Source organism: Electrophorus electricus, chromosome 14 (assembly GCF_013358815.1).
Source record: "Electrophorus electricus isolate fEleEle1 chromosome 14, fEleEle1.pri, whole genome shotgun sequence".
NCBI lineage: Eukaryota > Metazoa > Chordata > Actinopteri > Gymnotiformes > Gymnotidae > Electrophorus > Electrophorus electricus.
The window spans coordinates 4,773,626-4,794,858 of NC_049548.1; the positions used below are offsets into that span (position 1 = coordinate 4,773,626).

The window sequence follows — 21,233 nt, forward strand, 5'->3', positions numbered from 1 at the left end:
GCATGGCTTGAGTTTGCAAAGTTGCATTTGAACAAACTACAAGACCTCTGGAACAATGTCCCATGGACAGATGAGACCAAAGTGGAGCTGTTTGGCCATAATTCATAGCACTATGTTCGGCAAAAATCGAATGCAGCATAACGGCACAAACACTTCATACCAACTGTCAAGAACAGTGGTGGTGGAAGGGTGATTCAAGCATGTTTTGCAGTCATAGGACCTGGGTTCCTTGCAGTTATTGAGTCGACCATGAGCTCCTCTGTATATCAGAGTATTCTAGACTCAAATGTGAGGTCATCTATCCAACAGCTAAAGCTTAGCCAAAATTGGGCCATGCAACAATACATCGATCCCAAGAACATTAGGATATCTACAACAGAATAGCTGAAAAAGAAAATAATCAAGGTGTTGCAGTGGCCCAAATTCCAGATCTCAACTCAACTGAAAGGCTATGGTGGGACCATACATAATTGAATGCTCACAAACAATTTTTATTTATTTTTTTTACTGCAGTTGATTTCTGACTTAATTGAAACTGTATATTCAGTAAATGTGTTTAAAAATGGTCACAAACCTCATTGAACTGAAGCAATGTTGTAAAAACTACAAGCAATTGATTCATGGGGTGTACTTTTATATTCACACATGGCTTTTTCATTTTGGCTTCATTTTTGTTAAATAATGTTTCAGTGGAATCTGTTGTATGTTCACCTGAGGATGTATTTACCTAATTTTAAGACCTGCTAAAAACCAGATCATTTATGTCCTGATGTGTAAAACCATAAAATTCAAAGAGGGTGTACTATTGTTTTTCACATGACTGTATTCTATACTGTATGTATTACCTTACATACTGAGCACAAAGTTATTAAGAAACTTCCACTTTTTTTATTAACATTATTTCCACTTTTTGTGGGCTTTGATACTATCAAGCAGATGATTGTGGGTTCGAATCCCAGCTCTGCCATGCAGCCATTGTTGGGCCCTGGCGCAAAGCTCTTAACCTTCTCAGCTCCAGGAGTGCTGTACAGAGGCTGACCCTGTGCTCTCACCTCAACTTGCTAAGATATGCAAAGAGAAGCATTTAATTGTCGAGTGCTTCATGTAACGGGTTTCCATAGTCAAGCAGCTGCACGCAAGCCTAAGATCACTAAGTGCAATGTCAAGCATCAGCTGGATTGGTATATAGCACACTGCCACTGGACTCTGGAGCTGGGGATGTGTTCTTTGGGATGATGAATCATGCTTCACTGTCTGGCAGATGGATGATGGATGAATGTGGGTTTGGCACATGGCAGGAGAATGCTACCTATTGGAATGCATAGTGCCAAAGGTGAAGTTTGGTGGAGCAGGAATAATGCCCTGGGGCTGTGTAGCTTTACCATTAGCCCAAAGCCTGCAAACAGCCCCAGGGCATTATTCCTGCTCCACCAAACTGCATATATATATATTTATTTTAGATGGTATAATGTTACAATTATATGGTACAAAGATAATTAGACAATTATATTTTTACACTTTGTGGCAATGATTGGGGGAAGGTTTCCCTGTTCCAGCATGACTGTGCCCCTGTGCCACTGTGCATAAAGAGATTGTTTCAGGGGTTTGGTGTGGAGAAACCCTACTGCACAACCCTACTAAACACCTTTGGGATGAATTGGAAACTCGATTGAGAGCCAGACCTTCTTATCCAATTGTGATCTCACAAATGCTCCTTTGACAATCATAACATACAAGCATCATTTTTAAAACATGCATTGTTCAGCACCATGAATGTTACACAAAAGAACCAAGCTGTGGCTTAGAAACAGCCTATCCATTAAATTGCCTCAGTGTGGAGACCAATTTTCAATAATAACGTCTACCGTGACATGGTTAACCAGTTACCTACCACACAAATCACTTATAGTACTGTTGTGACTGGGAGAGTAAGATGTTTCCTACTGTGGCACTGCATCTGCATAACCCTGTCATCACTATCTGAGCTCACTGTTCTAAATAAACGCACGGGACGCTATTTTATTTTTATTTGGGGTCTCCGCAGTATACATAAAACATGCCAGAAAATTACTGATTAATCTTGTCTAGGCAACCTTCACTTCACAAACAATTTATTGTTTGCTGCTCTGCTCTGAGCCAAGGTGTCTTGAGCTTGTAGTGAACTTAAGAAAGGTGACTAACCCAGGCCTGTGCGTTTCTTAGCAGGCAACAGTGCCCTGGGTGACAAGTAACTGCACATGATGACAGATTCATAAAGGAAATTACACTCAACATTTCACTTACTCAGCAGACAGGTACTTGAGTCTTTTTTAAACTCTTGTGCCTCTGGCTGCAACATTACATTATCAGCAGAGTCCTTTTTTTGCATTTGAACTGCCAGGTTCTTGCTTGTATACATAACATTACTTACAACAAGACTGAAGGCAGTGGTAGCTCAGCGGTTAAGGTATTTGACTAGTAATTGAAAAGTTGCCCGTTTAAGCCCCACTACTACCAGGTTGCCACTGCTGAGCCCCTAAGCAAGGAACTTAGCCGTCAATTGCTCAAAATGTGTTCAATGATTGTCAGGTAAATGTAATGTAGCAATTAAAAATCACACCTGTATCTCACATAGTAAATTGTTCTGTTATTGTTTATACCAGCGATGATGTCATTTTTCAACATCATGTGGTCTCTTACTCTAGTCACTCTTCCTCTCATGTGTGTATATTAGAACCCATGGCATGGCTCATACAGCCTTGTTAGAGTCTATATAAAATCGTGGATTTAAACATTCCTTCCACAGTGATTTATGACTGTCATGGCTCACTAACGTATATGAGGCTTCATACCGAGCCTGCTGCTCTTACCAGGCCCCAGGCCAACGGAGACAGACATATACACTCTCACTCATTCATGACTTTGCACAGGACAGATGGAGAGGGGCAACCCAAGCCAATCTCTCAGCTTGCGTGCCTCAAAGAGTCGCCTTTCTTCCGCAACCACAGAGAAGCTGCTGACATGGTACTACGTGGGCCCACTTGTGACATCGTATGGCAGCTCATAGAAGACATGACAGCAGTGATGATTTCTTAATGTGCTCCTGCGCTTCTGGTAGTTGGAGGCTAAGGGCTAGGGGCGAGTTTGTTGGTGACTATCGGCAGACAGGGAGGAGCATTTCCATCCGTTACCAAGTCAGGGGAGGCTGTGTTTTTGGGGGGAACCGTTTGCGCTGTTGGAGAAAGTGGCAGGAATGCAAGAAGACAGGACAGCTGCTCTGTCCCATCAAATGCAGGCACTGCACAGCGAAGCATTTCATCTCCGAGACCTCCCTCAGACCACATGCCACAATTCTACACGGCCACACAGCCGTGTGGTGTCATGGGCTCTTTAGCTGGGGCTCAACTGTTTAGCATTAACATAAATCTTGTTCAACTGCATTGATGGAAGCTTCATATTATTTGGTACATTTATATTTCAAGCTGCTTGGCCACAGCGAAGGCCACTGCACTGTAATTCTGTAGGTACAGTGTTTGCACACATGTACACATGGTTTGGAATGGGAATGCGTTTGGGTCCCATCTCTTACTGATACCATTCACAGCAGGAAAGGTCATGTGTGCAGTCTGGGCATGTGTTTGCTGTGTGTGTGCAGTGCAGTGCTGTGCCTTGTCTGCAGTCACTGTGTCCAGGGAGGTGCCATATGGTTCAAAGGATGGTAAGAGAATGTTTGCCATACCACTAATCTGAACACCACCAGCATACTGACATAACCAACAAAATTTGAATACCAAAGGATAATGTCTTTTTGAACCACTGTGGTTGCCATAAAGTGATATATTGTAAATTGTGTTTATAAATTAAAATTGTGTTGGATTTAATCTTTCATATGACAGGCAGCACATGTATGGTAATACGTGTATTTGTCAGACACAGTGAGTTTAACATCTATCTAAATTCATTGTTAATCAGTCATTATTGTTAGCACTCTCAGAAACTGAAAGCTCAATGGTAATCTCACTCTACAAAGTGATATATCGTAATGGTACTTAGTTAAGTGATATATCGTAATGGAACTTAGTTAAGTGATATATCGTAATGGTACTTAGTTAAGTGATATATCGTAATGGTACTTTGTCAGTTCAGACAGCTCCAGTCTCTGCACCTTTCCCCAGACCCTAGTAAATTTGACCATATCATAGCAGAAGCTTTTCCCCTTTCTAACAGACTAAGCATTGATTACCAGCTAATAATAAACTAAGGAAGTGGCAGCTTGTTTGTTTCTAGGGTTGCAGTGGAATACATTTGCACTTCTCCAAGAGTTCATGTGATATCGGGTGCGAATTCCGCAGAGCATGAAGTGTTATCTTCTCTCCACTCTCCTTGAGTTGTCTATCTCTCACTCTCTCCCTTTGCACTCTCTCTCTTTCTCTCACTCTTTTTCCTACACCTCTTAATTCTGCTGCCTCTCCTCTCAGCCCCCTTCTGCATTCACAGCCCCTGTAGGTGGTTCCACCTTTCATACCCAGCATGGGGATTCAAATAAACATATGTTGTGTTAATTAGGTCCCTGCACCCAGACAGAAAGGCCTAATGCAGGGACTGGGTTGAAAAAAAAAACCCATATGCTGCTAAGTCTCTCTAATCAGAGCTATTTACACAGTGATTATGAGATCTGTCCCACTTCTGTCTCTCATACCCTCTCACATCTCCACATCTCACCCACACCAGCCCATCCCAAAAAAACTCACTGAGCTTCCCTGCCACTAGGGAGTTTTTCCTTCCTCTTTCATGGTTTATTTCCTGAAGTTATTCACCCCCTCTGCAGATGGAGCATTTGCCAATTGAGTGTTTCACTCTATACTGCCATATACAGTCCAGTGTGTTTCATATCATGTACAATGTAGTTTAATTAGTGAGTTGATCTATCATAGCATTTATCTGAAAATGCAGGGAAACTTGGCATCGTTCAAGTGCAAGTATGGTGACGCAGTGCTGTCTGGCATCAACAATAGAGGACAGTGCAGCAAGGCCTGTATCTTGGCCCTGGTCTTACTCATGTTTCTGCAGGAACCGGGGAGCTTGGGAGACATTCTGCTCCTTTCAGCACGCAGAGCAACTAACCATCACAGCTCAGGCCCAAGTTTGCTGCAGAGGAGTGCACCAGAATCACTGCACAGAACTTAGGGAGACTACTTCTCAAATCTTCAAAAAAAACAACCCACAAAAAAGCCCTGCAACATTGGAAAATCTCAAACGTATAGAAAATATGCTGCACATGATGAGTCAGATTTTCATACCACATAAATACCTACCTGAAACTGCAGAAAGAAAGTGCAGGTGTGACTGTGTTTTCTAAGAATGTTTAAATCTATACACAATTAATGTCTAACTGAAAACAACAAAAAAAAGTGATGATAGGCCTTAACACAAATGCCATATACTGATATTTTAAGTCTTTTCATTGATTACCTACACTTTTCATTGATTACCTACAAGAGTCATGTCCTGCCAATTACTTGACTAACGTTCAGCTCCTGAAGGCAGATTTTTAGCAAGTACCATCTGAACTTAGTTGTACAGGAAGCGCGTAAATGACAGCTTTCGCAAATGTATCGCACTTTAGCCAAAGTGGTGTGACAGCCTTGATAAAGAGCAATATCATCTTAACTCCTTCAGTACCAATCAAGAATGTTACCCCTAAGACAACCTTACTGAATGCCTGCTTCAGGTTATCTGGAGCATACAAATATTATATGGTTTCGAGCATTTTAAATATTTTCAATGCTGAATAGCAATGTCTTATTACTTCTTTTTTTTTTTTACAGATCAGTGTATTCTCACAGAGGACATTAGGTAATATAGGAGCCATAGTCTATGTTTAGTCAGACTACATTATTGAAACAATGAAAAACTACTTCAGTGAAATGGCTATGTGAGAGTCTAAACTCCCTTATCTAACACACAGGCAATAGAAAACAAAACTGTCATGTGCCACTGCTAACTGTGACAACTAGATGTGCAGATCCCATTCAAAAGCAGTCAATAAGCCCTTTTGTTGAGCCCTTGCAACAAAAACATACATCAGCCATTGCCCCTTTTTATGTAATTATTTTAGTTTTTGATTTTGTACAACATTTACATTAAAATTACACTAAAATGCTAAATATGCTTTATTTAGTCTTACTGTACTTCATTCATGCGGGCATTTAGAAATTAAACTAAAATGTTTTATATTATTGTTTTTATTTTGTAGATTGCAGAAAAATAGTAAATGGACATGTATGATTTTTCCTTGTAAGGGCCCCTAGCAGTGCCATGTATCGAGGTTGCGGTCCCTGTAAATAGTGTAGTGTACGCCCTGCAGGCTGTGCAGATGAGAACTGAGAATGGAAACAGGATGAGTTGCGAGAGACACAGGCAGGCTGGCCTGCAGGAGGGTAGTGTATCTAAAGTGAGGCGGTGCCCACCCTCTCAGGGATCGGGGAAGTCGCTTGGCTTGGCTGGCTTGGCCAGCTTGACATGGAGGACAAGTTGCTCCTGCCGTGGGTGTCCACACCATTTAGTTCAACGTGTGACCTTGTAACCTCACCTTGCAAGGAGAGACATCAAAAGTAGAATTAGAGTAGTGACAACACCAAGAAAGAACTGTGTCATACTTGGAGTGGGAGGGGGGGGCCTCCTTCTTTCTTTTTGTGCATGCTTGCATGCGTGTGAAGCAGTATCGCCAGAACTGCATGCATGTGAATAGAAACTCTACTATGATCAAGTACAAATGTAAACATAAATTGTAATTACACTGCTTTGATTGTTGTTTGGTTTCTGTTTGTTTGCATTTGGGGTTTTCTTATTCCTTATATTTCAATTTCTAAAATTTCTAATTCTAATTAGATCCAGCTCGCTTTGTGTGAACCTAGAGGTATTAATTGTTTTCAGATTTTCCACTGCTATATCTCAGATTCTAGAACATTTGATTTTTTTTTTTTTTCCTGTTTGTCAGTGGATAAAATAGATAGACCTATACATATTTATTGTTTGGGTTGCCTAATGAGATTCCCTCCATTTGTGCCACTAAAATAACTATCACGATGCATTCACAATGAGTTACAGTAAATCTGTACACAAACGCGGACCTACTGTCAACTTTTAATTCAGCATCCATGTGTTGCATATCTTATTTTACCGTGTGTAATTATTAGAGAACTTACCTTTGACCTAGGCCTATATATTTATTCCACGTAAGGACACCTTATCTTTTTCACTTCATTGTAGGATGAACCCTACAGATGTCATCATAAATCAACTTTGTTGAAGTTAGGGCTGTAGACGTTCCTCATAGTTAACTGACTCAGAAAGTTAACAAACTGACCTCACGTCCAGAGCATTTTCCTGTCAGGCCGTGATCTGCTATTATTTAACGCGCTGGTGCCAAATTTCTTTGTATTGTTAGCTTCCAGCATTAAACGTGGGGTGAATGCAAACTTCGCTGTTTTTAAACTAAGCAGTACAACGCAGGATCTTCGAGCGTTTGCTGAATTAATGTTAAGGTTTTTAATTTCTCCCAAGTCGCACGCGCTCGAGCTAGGGGAAATAGGGGAAGGACCGTGCTCAAATATCAACCCTATCACCGTCCAGCTCGCGCTTGAGTCCCGCCTCCTTTCCAATTACTAGTCGAGATATGTATATATCATAGGCTGAGACGCTTCATGTGTTTGATTCCGAAGGGCTCATTCTGAACTAAAAAAATATTACAAAGATATATCCAGTGTAATTATATCAATCCAGTATTCCTCTAATATTGGGCATTTTTAAAATGGGACTAGTCGTATTTCATCTGTAACCTAGGCAGGACCAGTTCTCAGAAGTCGGAAGCTTTTGCTACGCAAAGTTAGTAAAGAGTTCCCTTTGCTTTTAGTCATTTACATGAAAGTTTTTTTTCAAGGAAATTTATTTTAGTTGGTATAGAAGACAACCAGTCAACCTATGATTCTGCACGTACGCTCAGACCAGGGCTGCAAATGGGCGGCATAGGTGGTAATTTTTATCTCAATATGTTGAATGGAACTGACGCGCAAAGTTTCGCAAAAGACGTCGATGTGAGCGGTCACCTTCACCGAAGCAAGGAGCTAACGGACTTCAAAATGGGTATCCAAGACCCCAGGTTTTATTATCAAGATTCTGTTCAAAACGGACAGGACAATTTGCCACTACCATACCACGCAGATCAGAGTGTCGCCGGATTCGGAGCGCAGACGGGAAGATTTTTCTCCCCAGCTCCACTCAGTAACTGTCATTTTAGCAGTGTTCGGCCGCCCACCAGGAGCGGGACAGGACAGGCGTATGTGCCGACGGGGGCAGACGGATATTCACCGAGCAGTAAAGAAATATACACAGGCGGCGCGGACAGTTATCCCACACACTTTCAGCATGGGTATCCACGCGCACCACTGTATTCTTTACCTGGTGTACAGGTGTGCGGGAAAACGCAGGTCCTCCTGAACAATTACCCGCTGTGGGCAAAGTTTCACAAATACCAAACTGAGATGATCATTACAAAACAGGGGAGGTAAGTAGGCTAAGCGAAACCCGGTCGTACATGAAGTTTACAAGCTTGCAGCCTTGTAACATTACAGAGCGCGTGTCGTCTTGTCTAGTGTGGAACTGTGCATAACTGCTGCTTGGAGTAAAGGGTTTTATCAACATGACATCCAGAAGTTAGTCATCCACACAAGTGATGTTCAGCTTTAGCATGGATTTATTAAGGAAGGTTGCGCGTATCGTAGGATGGCAGCAGTAGCCTATACTTAGTGCAGCGCATTCACGTCAAGTGTAATTTAAGGTTCTGCAAGGAAGAAATCGCTTGCGGGATGCCCAGTGAATAAAGCCTTGTGTGCCAGCTGAAGCATGTGGATAGGAGGAAATCGAGCCGCTGTGTGGGGCCTCTTAAATTTAGAAGTCTAATTAAGAGAGATGAAAATAGGGAAACGAAAGAGGTTATTTAGGCCAAGTGTTTCTTGACTTGTTTATTGTCGGGATACACAAACGTTTATATGTAGATGGTCGCCATAAAACAGCTGCATCATCCTTAATTTGAAACGTGGCTGAAAAGGTGACATAAATATCTCTGTTTACACACTTTTAAAAATAAAATGGAAACGTGAAAAGAATAAAGTCTGTTGTATGATGCTCTGTAGAGTTACGCTCTAACGTTCAGGCGGCGAACAGGCAGAATATTGTGTTGTCGTTTCAGAACTTGAGAACTTAACGCAGATGCAACAATAAACAATTAAAGGAGAGAAAAAGAAAGATATAACACAAATTCGCCTGAGAGAGGAACACGATTACAAAGATAACAGTAGGTCAACGAGCATTACTTCTACCCATTAGATTTATTAATCTAATAAATATGCAACATATCCAGCTGGCGTTGACTTTTAAAACTACATTTTCCTACAATATTCGTGTATGGCTAAATTCGTCTATTTTGCGCTAGAAAAAAAAAAAGTTAACCTTTTGATGGTTTTAAAGTTTTTTGTAAATTTACCGCGTTATATAGTTGTCTAGAGTAGGCCTGGGTCTTTATGCATACAAAAGTATGTCAACCTATTAAACTGGTTCATGTGATGAAGATAAACAGGCCAAAAACCTTGTTCCTTCCTGAAAATATTAAACTTAAAAACATCTCTTAGATATTTCTACAAGTAGCTTTGGCACTAGTAGAACCTGTGTTGTCCTCTGGTGACCTGTGTCAATAATCAAATAAGTAATCAGTAATTCATTTTCCTTAACCATACAAAGAATGTTCAGTAAAAATAAGTGCGCCATGATAATGATGATTAAAAAAGAGAATCAGTTTATAAAATAAGCTACAGTTGTATTTTAGGCCTTTTAACATTTTATTCCTGTTCTCCATTTAAAAAATGGAAAGACTGGAAACATTTTGACAATGTACTAATCGCTTTCTAAGTGTCTGGATGTCATAACATGACATCTGGCAAAAAGTGCAAAGGTACAATTTTAAAATGCACACTGGGTTTCTCATATAAAAATGTTAGTATGTGGATCTTAAATGTGTCTGGCAGCATTTTAAGTTAATAATCTTTTAATACCTATTTATTTTCATGTGAATTCCCAATGAATATAATGATGCACATAAGATTGCAAGCTAACTTGTGTTTGCGTGTGTGTGTGTGTGTGTGTGTGTGTGTGTGTGTGTGTGTGTGTGTGCGTGTGTGTGTGTGTGTGTGTGCGTGTGTGTGTGTGCGTGTGTGTGTGTGTGTGTGTGTGTGTGCATTTGGGGGAGGGTGCATGCAGCAAGCATATAAGTGAATACACACTTTTTGATGTAACTTATACTGGCAGATGGCTTGAGACCTTGAGGAAAATGACATTGCAGTGATAGTTGCCCCACTCATATGATTAAAGTAATTAATAGATCTACACCTACAATGCACACAAACATCACACCACACAAACATCACACACACACATGCACACACACACACATTCTGAATCTGCTAGTCAGAGAGTGAGAGAAGAAATTAATTTGAGCATGAAGATGATTACAACAGTGGCTGTTCAAAAACAAAGCATTACTGCAACATTCTCTGCAACCTTAATACTAGAAGATAAACACAGAAGCAAGATTCACTGGAGATTCACAATGACAAATACTTCAAAATAGAGAAAAACCCCAAGGCACTCGTGTATTACAAGTAACGTCATTTAGACCTGTCAATCCCCTTAGGTACAGAGCAGAATAAAACCTCAGATCTAACATATTTGTGATTTGTGGTGAGTTATTCTCTAGATTTTGTTGATATTTTCGATGTGTCTAGATTATTATAGTGTCCTTAAAGTGAACTTTGGGCTGGCCTGTTTCATTTCTGATCAGCCTGCACAATACAGCCATACTGTAAATTTTGCATTTACATTTCACAATTTTTCCCCTCCATGTTCTGGCCCCAGGCAAACTTAGGCCAGCAATGTGCAAAATTGTACATAATAAGGTTTGGAAGGTGTGGGTGTCTACACAAACAAGCAACCCAGCTCACCTAATACTGCCATAGGAGGAGGAAGAGAGGGGTGGAGGTGGTGGAGACAAGGCTAGGGGCAGGATGGAGCTCTGATCGCCATGCACATCAGTGGAGGTAGCTTTGATGTGCAGGAAACGAAGGAAAGGGGGTTTTTTTTCCACTCACGCTCTGTCTTTCTCTTTCTTTGCTCTGTCTCCTCTGGTCTGGTACTCTGTGCAATGAGGCAGGTTTCCTCAGAAGTGCGGTAAGATGTAGTCTGAGTCCAAGCTTTGAAATGCGCTGTACAGCCCAGAGCTTGAGACGAGAGCAAAGGTCTTCAGCCTTTTCAAGTTCTCCTCTAAAACTGCCCATGGTTTCTCTAATATCATGTCTGACACTAAGCCTCACTCTCTGTGACCGTGCCAGCTTGATTAAAGATGCTCTGTGTGAGCTCAGGAATAATAGCCAGACTTCATGGATGGAAAGCACCAAAGGAAGTATATGCATGTGGAGATAAATTTATCAAAAGATCAACTTACTGGGACCATGATGTTTATCAAATAAAAAAATGAAAAACACTTAATTTTTTCATCCTCTGGCAGAACTATTAAATATATTATTTCATTTTAAAGTACTCCTATCGAAGGATATGTTTGAATTAAAGTTAGATAGGTACCATATATATATAGATATGGGTTCCTGGTGCTCTTCCTGGATTTGTGATTCAGTAGCTTCTTTGTAGTTTGCAATTCCCTCTTCTGAGAGGTCTACACGAATCTCTGGTCAAAGTCAGAGTAAAATACCTTTTCTTCACTTCAGCAAATTTACATTGTACAATTGAAAATTAAATGTCTGAATGAGCCTGAAGAGCATTTGAAAATTTGCAGGTACACTGCAAAGACTGAACTGAACACTATAGGTGTTAATTCAATGCTGGGGGGGGGGGGGGGTTCTCCATGCTTAGGTGAGCAGTTGCGTAGATGCCTCAAGTTTAATCAATGCACACAGTTAGATTACGACTTTTACCATATTCCTGTGCTGTTTGATGCTATATTTAATGTAGTGTTTACTGTGTGAAACTGCAATTAAACAGCTTCACAAACAAAGTTAGTGGTGCCACTTGTGTGTATGTCTTAGCAAAAATAAGAAAGTTTTTATCATCCAAGTAAAGCAGAGCAGAAGGTTGTCCATGATTCGTATAATGCCCATCAAGCAATCTAATGTACCAAGTGCAATGAGACAGCAAAAAATGTTTGTAAAGACCTTACAGCAGAACTTTTACAGCAGTCATCCAGTGAATATTAATGCAGTGGCCTGATGTTAGGCATCCTCTGTCTTTTCTGTTATTTATATTACATATTGGGTAACATATTTGCTTATTATAAACAGTATAAGGCTACCATGACTTCATCTGGCGCAATGCTAAGAAATCTGTACCAATTGTACACTGTGTCCTGTTCTACAAAGGCAGGGGGATATTTCTGTCTATTTTAGATGTTTGCATTTGCTCTATCTTTTTTTTTTTTGAACATGTCACTTCCTGTTCAGCTGTTGATGGTGGTATGGAGACGTCGGAGTCATGCTGCAAGCAGGCAGAACTCTGCAGCACCGTTCCCCATAAGTGGAGGACTGCTGGCTGCTCGTCTAAAGACCCGTTATTCTTTTTTTGTGTGTGTGTGTGTGTATATGTGTATACACCTCAAGGAGAATCCAGTGGAGCAGCAATGATAGATGCGAATGACATGTGGCAGATCCAGTTCAGTAAAAGAACATCGAGATCAAAGGGATTGTCTGTTATAAGGGATGTAACTGTGGTTGCTGAGTTCACTCTGTTTTTCAACAGAAAAGATGCATTTACAGTGTCACCGCTCCACCATCAGTATTTGTTAAGTGGTTTCTAATCTCACCACATGGGTGTAATCCCTGACAAACATTGTGTATGTATAGCACACTGAATTCTGTACCAGAGCCACACCCATCAGATGTGATATTAAGTGCACAAGAACCAAGAACAATATGATAGGCAAAAGGGCCAAAGCAGGTGGGGCTTTCTCTAGAGTCAAGCCTTAAAACCTGGCCGTGTCCACCAGCAGCTGCAGACTGGCATGGTTTCGTCGCAGATGATAAAGTGTACGTGCAGTGACATAAACTGGACCTGAACTCCTGTCCTGGTGAATCAGTGAGTGCACTCAAGCAGAAAAGCCTTTTCCTCACAGAATATCCAGTCACTCCAGTCACTCAGATATCTTCTGCCTCACATCTCTGCTTTTCTCGCTTTCTCTTTCTCTCTCTCTCTCTCTCTCTCACACACACACACACACGCACAAACACACACACACACCCGCGCACAAATGCACACACATACACATTTCACTCTATCTTTAATCTTCCTTTATTCTCTTTCCTCTGTTTATCTTTTTATCTATCTGCTTTTGCCATCTTTCTGACTCACTGTGCACTTTCTCACCTTTAAAAGGAAGTGGTCAGTTTCATAGCATGCTGTATTTCTCTGTCATGTTTAATCTTTTTAAGTTTCATTTCATACTTACGTGCCTCAAAAATGCATGTGTATACACACACAAAAATTACACCTACACAATGAAGAAAACAACCATCAGATGCACAGAAATGATTAGAAATGTACTTTTTGAGCACACTAGTGTCCTAGACAGCAGTGAAGGCAAATCTGTGTTTGGCAACCACCTACTGGCAGAGCTTTGACTCTGCCACTGAGTCAAGTCGCAAAGAAGTTTCCATAGATTAACCATTTTTGATTTTTGTCATAGTAAACCTGAGCCTCCTACTCATTTAAAACGTACTTCTCTGTGGTAAACCCATATGTTCCCCCTGAGCAAGTACTGATTTCTTATAAATCGTCTATTTTAGATAAGTATGACAAACTATGGAGTTCAGAGTGGGGAGGGAAGTGATAGCTAAATGCTTTCTGGTTGTAAATCAGATTGAGGGGGCAGAGAGAGTAAACTGGTACAGAGTCAAGCCTCAGAGACTCTGGTTTCTGTTCTCACTTATATTGATAGCTGATATGGAAGAAGAAAGTGCTCACAGTCTCCGTCTTCAGCGCCACGGTGCTTTTCAGTGCCAGTTCTCCATCCAAAAATGATGGCTTTTCATCAGCAGCTTGGGCTGTCAGACTGATGACAGGTTATCATCAAGCACATCACGTATCAGTGGGATAAGATCTTAGTACTACGAGTAAATGTTTTTTTAACCTTGTGTAAATTAAGCCTATTCGTTCAACCCTGATAATTCATGAATGGAAATACATAACCAATTTCTACTACCACCCAGTATGCATGTACAATAACAGGATTATTTATAATACTTGCTCTTGGAGGCTATACTGTCACTCTGTGTCATAAGTCATGAATTGCTAATATTGTTATCTCAAACACACTATGGTGAGGTTTGAATAGGTACTAGTTCTACACGTATAAAGCTTGAATGTGACAGATGCATAGAATGCTCTTTCTTCATGGTCTTCTAGGTACTGTTGAACAAATAGGACCTGACTACAACATCCACCTCACTCAATATGTGTTCATCTATAGGTGCCCTGTAAGCATTACACAGCCTTGGAGACCAGAAAGGAGAGTGAAGAATGTTCAGAACATATTCAAATCCTAAACCCTTTTAGCAAATATTTCTGTGAATAAGGGTTCGCAGAATTTCACAGAATGAAATACAGCCACCAATGAGATTACTTTGAATCTCATGCCTGACAGGAAGATAAGAATGAGGTGCAAATGTATGCGTGAGCAGCAGAGCATGATCCCATGCCACTTCATGAATGATCAGTTGCCATGTGGTGAAAGCAATCCTTTTACAGAACACAATGTCTCTACAGCGTGATAGAAAACAGGCCATAGCTGTCCATTGGCTCGCGTGTAAGAGGATGTGCCAAATGTCGCTGTTGTCTTATTGTTCCACCAGTTGCCATGGTGTTTATCACACACAGACTTTATACATACGTGACACCACTGTGTCGAATGAGCAAGCAAGAGTTACTTTAAATGTAAATGCATTCACAAGGTGCTTTTATTACACCACTGCTTGTAAAATACAACAGTACTAAATATTTGTTTGCTAAGCCTGAAAACCTTGCAACGGTTGTATTGTGCTGCATGTGTGTGATTAGGTGTTCCTACATGTGACGCTTTCCCTCATTGCTTGGAGATATAGTGTCCTCTGAGTTACGTCCTCTTGATGAAATCCCCCATAGTCAAAGTCTGCTATGCATGTAAGGCTACAGTAATCAGCAACTTCTACTATCCACGGCTTCTGTAAACAGACATAATTTTAAAAAATCACCTATACCCTGCCCTGCTCTTCCTCCGAATGTCTCCATCTCAGAGGGCTTCAAAAACACCACACTCACACACACAAATGCAGGCACATGGACACACACACTCACACTCAGTTTAAACATTTTCAAGCTAGGGCTTTGATGATACACTGATGTAAGAAAACATCTGTATGAATAACACATTGCCATACATGCAACAGGATCAGGTATTCATTCTCTTTAGGGCTGCTGTACATTCCTGTTTCTTATTGTCATGCTGACACTGGCAATTCACTTCAGCACCTGAAGGATTTTCGTTATCAGTGTTTCCTGAAAAAAGTGTCATGGCCTTGTCAAATTCATGTGGTCATGGGTGCTCCGGCGAGCAGTATTCATCAGAAGCGTCTCGTTCTACCTGACAACTCCTGCCTTTGGTTCTGTGTCCCTTCTCTGAACAGGAGGATGTTCCCCTTCCTCAACTTCAACATCACCACCCTGGAGCCGTCAGCTCACTACAACGTGTACGTGGATGTGGTTCTGGCTGACCAACACCACTGGAGGTACCAGGGAGGCAAGTGGGTGCAGTGTGGTAAAGCAGAGGGAAACATGCCAGGTACCCAGCAAACCTCTGCATTCATTGCTACCCTGTATCTACCTTTTCTGTTTTTTGTTGTTTCTTGCATTGAGAGTATCGGTGTGCAAATAAAAAGCCCCACTTCTCAGTGCTGTGACTACTGTGGCTATGAGAAAAATATCTCTCATGTCACACCACAATCAGAAACCCATGCAGGCGGACGTGCCACTGTGGCTGGGTGCTGGAGCTTGGCAGCAGTTGCTGCAGTTTAGCTCTGCACTGCATAGGAAACTGCACTAACTGCTCAAAGCCAAGTTTCCATTCTGTGCCATGTTATCATATTTGGCCTTTCAACTATGCAGACAAATCCACTAAGAAACCCATTAAGAAGTGTAAATATTTGATGGTAAGGGATGTAAAAGATTGATACATTTGGTAGTCGACATGGTAAAAATGTCTGATTCTTTGGCACAGGAAACAGGATGTATATGCATCCTGACTCGCCCAACACTGGAAATCACTGGATGAGGCAGGAGGTCTCATTTGGCAAATTGAAACTCACCAACAACAAGGGCAGTTCCAACAATGTGGCACAGGTACCAACTTTCTTAGTTACACGAAATTGGCTGGAGCATTCAGAATTACGCTGTGACCTAGAGCTTCCATTTAAATGCAGGGAAGAGAACTTACTTTAAAAGTGAGAACACAAAACATGCATGGGTCGCGTTAACTCCATCTAGCTGCCTACGGCTCAATCTCCCACCCAGATGATAGTGTTGCAGTCTCTCCATAAGTATCAGCCCCGCCTGCACATAGTGGAGGTGAAGGACGACGGAACGGAAGACCCCTTCCTCAGCTCTAAAGCGCAGACATTCACCTTCCCCGAGACCCAGTTCATTGCTGTCACAGCCTACCAAAACGCAGACGTGAGTCACCTCGTCCCCCTCCACCCGCATGCCTCTCCACAGCCTGCTGGTTTCAGGCTTTCTTTTAGTCAGATCACACCCAGAAGTTGACCACAGATAAGACCTGATGCAAGGTGCTTCTACACAGGGCAGGTCAAGGCTGATTAGGTCACTGTTCTTAGTTGAATAAATTGCATTTCAGAGCCCTGGATATATGTGATGGTTATAGAATAATTTAGAAGTTTAGGAGTAAGATTTTGATCAGTCATGTCCCACTAACAGTGGTCTCCCAGCCTCACCTTCGCCCCTCTCCCCAATGCTCTGCCCCTGCCCTTTCTTGTACAGATCACTCAGCTGAAAATTGACCATAACCCTTTCGCCAAAGGTTTCAGAGACAATTATGACACGTAAGTACCCCCAATAAACAAACAAACAACAACAACAACAAAATACATAAAGGCTGAATTTCATATAAAAACACTCAATTCTTCTTCTTGGGGCCTCGTTAAACCTTTTATGACAATCTTTGAACATATATATTAGAACTTTCTTTTTAAGATTAAACCATACTACACATAAAATAGTTATACTTTGTGTATATAATCACTAAACACTGTATTCAAAGTTATTTTTTTTTCATTCAGAGTTCACCCGGTGCCCCTGAGCCTGATGAGATATTTGTAGTTAACACCTCTGCAGGGGTTTTGTCAGTTGAATTTGACATTTGACCTTTGATGTTGCCATGCAGACTCTACACGCCGCCTGATGCGGACCGGCTCACGCCCTCCCCGACGGAAGGCCAGCAGCTCATGTCAGGCAGCTGCTACCCCCACCAACCTTACCCACTCGAGCAGTATATGAGTCCTCTGCAACATAGCCGCTTCTACACCCGTGAGTCTGCCAGCATGGCCCAACAGGGCCTCAAAGACCCAGCCGCCAGCCCCCATGGCCGCTGGTATCTCTCCAGCCAGCAGGGGGTGCCCACCAACCGTCTGGACTTTAACTCTTTCGAGGGCGACTACTCTGGCAACAATCTGTACAAGCCTTTCTCCCTGCAGACGTCGCCCCACCACCCGCTGAGCTATTACCCTGACGGACCATTCGGTGCTGGACCTGTGTCCAGCGCCAGCCCGGCCACCTGGAACCCAAGCAGGCCATCACCACAGTATCTCGGGCACCCCCACCCCGGGAAGGCGCCGGCGGGCCTCGGTTGGTTCCGCCCTGTGTCCTCGCCAGCCACGTCGTCCTCTCCCACGGTCGTGAACTCTCACCTCCAGCCTCCCCCATCGCTCCTGGAACCCCTGAGGCTGCCCCTGAATCAGGATAAGGTGAAGGAAGCCGCAGAGGAGCCATGGGTGGAGGTGCCCTCTGTCAAATCGGTGGACTCAGCCGACTCAGGCCTGTTTGAGGGAGGCGAGAGCAAGAAAAGACGAGTGTCGCCCTACACCTCCAGCACGGAGAATTCCCCACCCAACCGCAGCAGCGAGGCCTGCGAGAAGGACAGTAGCAGCGATGCAGGCTACTATGGCTTCTACACCCACTGAGAGCCATCAGCCTCCTGCACAGCTATGGCCCAGTTCAGCCCAGTTCAGCCCAGTTCAGCCCAGCTCTCCAGCCACAGAGCTATAGCACATGTCTGGGCCTGAGCTCTGAAGGACTCTGGAAAGGGGACAACACGGGACAAAAAGAGCCTACACAGAACTATAGCACTGGTGCCACTGGTCCTCTGAGCCCATTTGTGTTACAGCTGAACTGCCCCTGGTGTTTGCCATGCTGTGTGAGGGAAAAGGTCAGGCAGAGATGTTCTGAAGGTTGGTGTCAGACAGGGTGAGGAATCCAGATAAAGTGGCTGAAACACTGGCCTGGAGACACACACCCACACAAAAACACACATCTGCTGTATTAAGAAGCTGCAGCAGTTTAAGGAGTTTCCACACCTACTGACACCCTCTCAAGTGACCTGCCCACTTTTCTTCAACTTACACACAAACATGCATACAAACACACAACTCCTTCAGATTTAACATATAGTATATACAGATGACATATTTATGTTTTGAGAACGTTTTTCCTCACTACTCTAAATGAGTAATGAGGGTTATGTAAGAGATTGTCTAGCAATTTTAGGGGAAACAATAGATTTGTGCTCAGAGACGTCAGCAGATGTTTCACTGAACCTTATCTTCCTGTTCACCTTCCACGCTCCCTCTCTGCTAAATCATGCTTCAAACACAGTTGTTGAACATACCTCAACAAACCTGTACTACCGCTGTAAATACATTTCTAATACATCACTTCATAAATGAAAGAGGATTTATTTATAAGAGGAACAAAGAATCAGTTGAATTAAGGTATAATTTTGAAACGTTCAATCAAAACCTCTGGATCTGCCGCAGACAGCAGAAGATTTTAAATCAGTCCAGAAATGCCTGCGTCCCTGTATAGCTAAAGACCATGATCAGCAAGCACATTAAACCCACTCACCAAGCACGCAATGAGGAGAGAGAGGGGGGACCAGAGAAAGAGAAGCAGAGCGAGAGAACGGAAGAAAGGAAGAAGGAGAGGCAGAGGTGTTCAAAGTTCAATGCCCAAGCATGTTTATTTCTTTTAACTTTAGGTGTTTCTGTAGTTTGAAAACTTTGCTGAACATTTGCATTTCACTTTATTGTACCAAACAAAACAAACAATCCCTTTACACAACATGTATTGTAATAGATATAATAATATTTACAAACTAAAGACTAATACTTCAATGTAATTTTGATTATCCTCATAAGAGCATTTTTTATGCAAAAGCAACATGTCTTGGAGTTCTCACAGCACATCATGAAAGACACAATGCAGATAGACACCGTGGAAAAATGCACATATGACAGGGGCGTCCTGACGACTGGACACAGAGGCATATAGACAGTCCCCGTAATCTCCATGACATGGAGGAAGAATGAGCGCTGAGTCATAACCTCTGAGGGTCTGTAGACTTCTGAAGGTGAGAATGACCTTTGGCAGCCCAGTGGGCAACAGCCCACCAGCACAAAAGGCTGGAGGGAGCCTGCAGAATGCTACCTCACCAACTATGGAGAAAAACAAAGCACACAACAGAGGAAGACACTGTTTATCTTTCATGGGTATAGTTCATTGATATATTCATTTGATGTGATTAACACAGGAAGCCACAGATAATGCTTTACTGTATGTGCACACAGTCACACACTAACACATGAACCCACACACAAACTCTCACACATTTACACACTCGCTATCTGTCTCTGACACACATGCTTCCACACAAACAGAGCTTTTGAACAAACCTGTCAGCAATTGAACTCTGCAGTCTTTTTAAAATCTTTTAAAAAGACTGCCCTTGCCAAGGATGTCCCTTAGATAAAAAAGAAATGCTTAAAACATGTTTTTATGAAGCTGCAGTTTTGTTTTGTTTTTGTTTGTTTGTTTGTTTGTTTTTTATGAACTAATGGAAAGTCAAAGTTTCAGTCTGTGGTCACAGACCTTCAAAGCCATGGATGTGGCTTTGCTTACCTTAACATGGAAGAAGATTATATTCATTTCTGTGCACAACCAAATACTAGCAATGCAATCAAGAGGACAATCACAGTGTTGTAGGGTTGTAAAGCTATGGTTAGATATTAAGCTCAGGGTGATTGTGTGCCAGTGAATATGAATATGAGCTCCATGATGATAAGCAGAAAGGACAATTAATTATTTTTAGGAACATGCCTTGTTTATTGTTTCTGAATTAAATACTTGAGATTTTAAGTGTTAACCTACAAGCAATTAGTGGCTTTGATCTTATCTTTACTGTTGGTGAATTGTTAGTCATTTCAAGTGCAATTATAAAATGTATCAATATTAATTTAAAAAATCTGTCATTGACATTCTTTTTTTATTCCTGAACATGCATTTAAGCCTGTGTTACATTGCTGCACGCTGAGAATACTGGCAGAGGTGTACTATAAGACATTCTAGGCTTTAGGTGACCTCTAGTGGACATTTAATTCCTTACTGAGTCATAATGTCTGAGGATTTCTTTTCCTCAATCATCGTCCCCAAGATTATGATATAAAATAAATGACTTGCCTCTCACAATCAGACATACCATTACAGTATCAGATTGTTTATAGAGTATATTTATATTGTGTTCCAGTGGAATCATGTCAACTTGGGACTTGTGCATCTAGTCTTTTCTGCTGAACAGAAAGTAACAAAAATATTATTTTTAAAGATGCTCTGACCTAAGTGAAAATGAGGATGAAATTCCTTCAACATCTTAAAGATGCCCAGTGGAGCTCATTGACTGCAGAGCAGAAATGCAGAAGAAAATAATTGTACAGACTGAAATATTGTATCTGAATTTTTCTTAATGTAATAAAAGCTTAAATATGTCAGTTTTCACTGTGCACCTTGTATCCTTGTAGATGTTGCATTTGGTTAAAAAAATG

The 21,233-nt window shown here is 41.7% G+C and overlaps 1 protein-coding gene and 1 long non-coding RNA gene across 2 annotated transcripts in view; one reads left to right on the forward strand and one right to left on the reverse strand.

Moving 5' to 3' along the window:
- Positions 1-7,515, reverse strand: part of LOC113583975 — a 29,325-nt gene extending 21,810 nt beyond the window's left edge. The window contains exons 1-2 of the long non-coding RNA XR_003411371.2: positions 7,188-7,515; positions 6,450-6,571 (exon numbers count right to left, since the gene is read on the reverse strand). This is a non-coding gene — a long non-coding RNA (uncharacterized LOC113583975). The remainder of the gene's footprint in view (positions 1-6,449; positions 6,572-7,187) is intronic.
- A 180-nt stretch (positions 7,516-7,695) lies between these two features.
- On the forward strand, positions 7,696-21,186 carry tbx21 (T-box transcription factor 21). The gene is made up of 6 exons (XM_027020638.2): positions 7,696-8,545; positions 15,756-15,910; positions 16,346-16,467; positions 16,639-16,797; positions 17,122-17,183; positions 17,525-21,186. Exons 1-6 carry the CDS (start codon positions 7,998-8,000, stop codon positions 18,318-18,320), a joined length of 1,842 nt encoding a protein of 613 aa, XP_026876439.2. The 5' UTR covers positions 7,696-7,997; the 3' UTR covers positions 18,321-21,186.
- Positions 21,187-21,233: the final 47 nt, after the last annotated feature.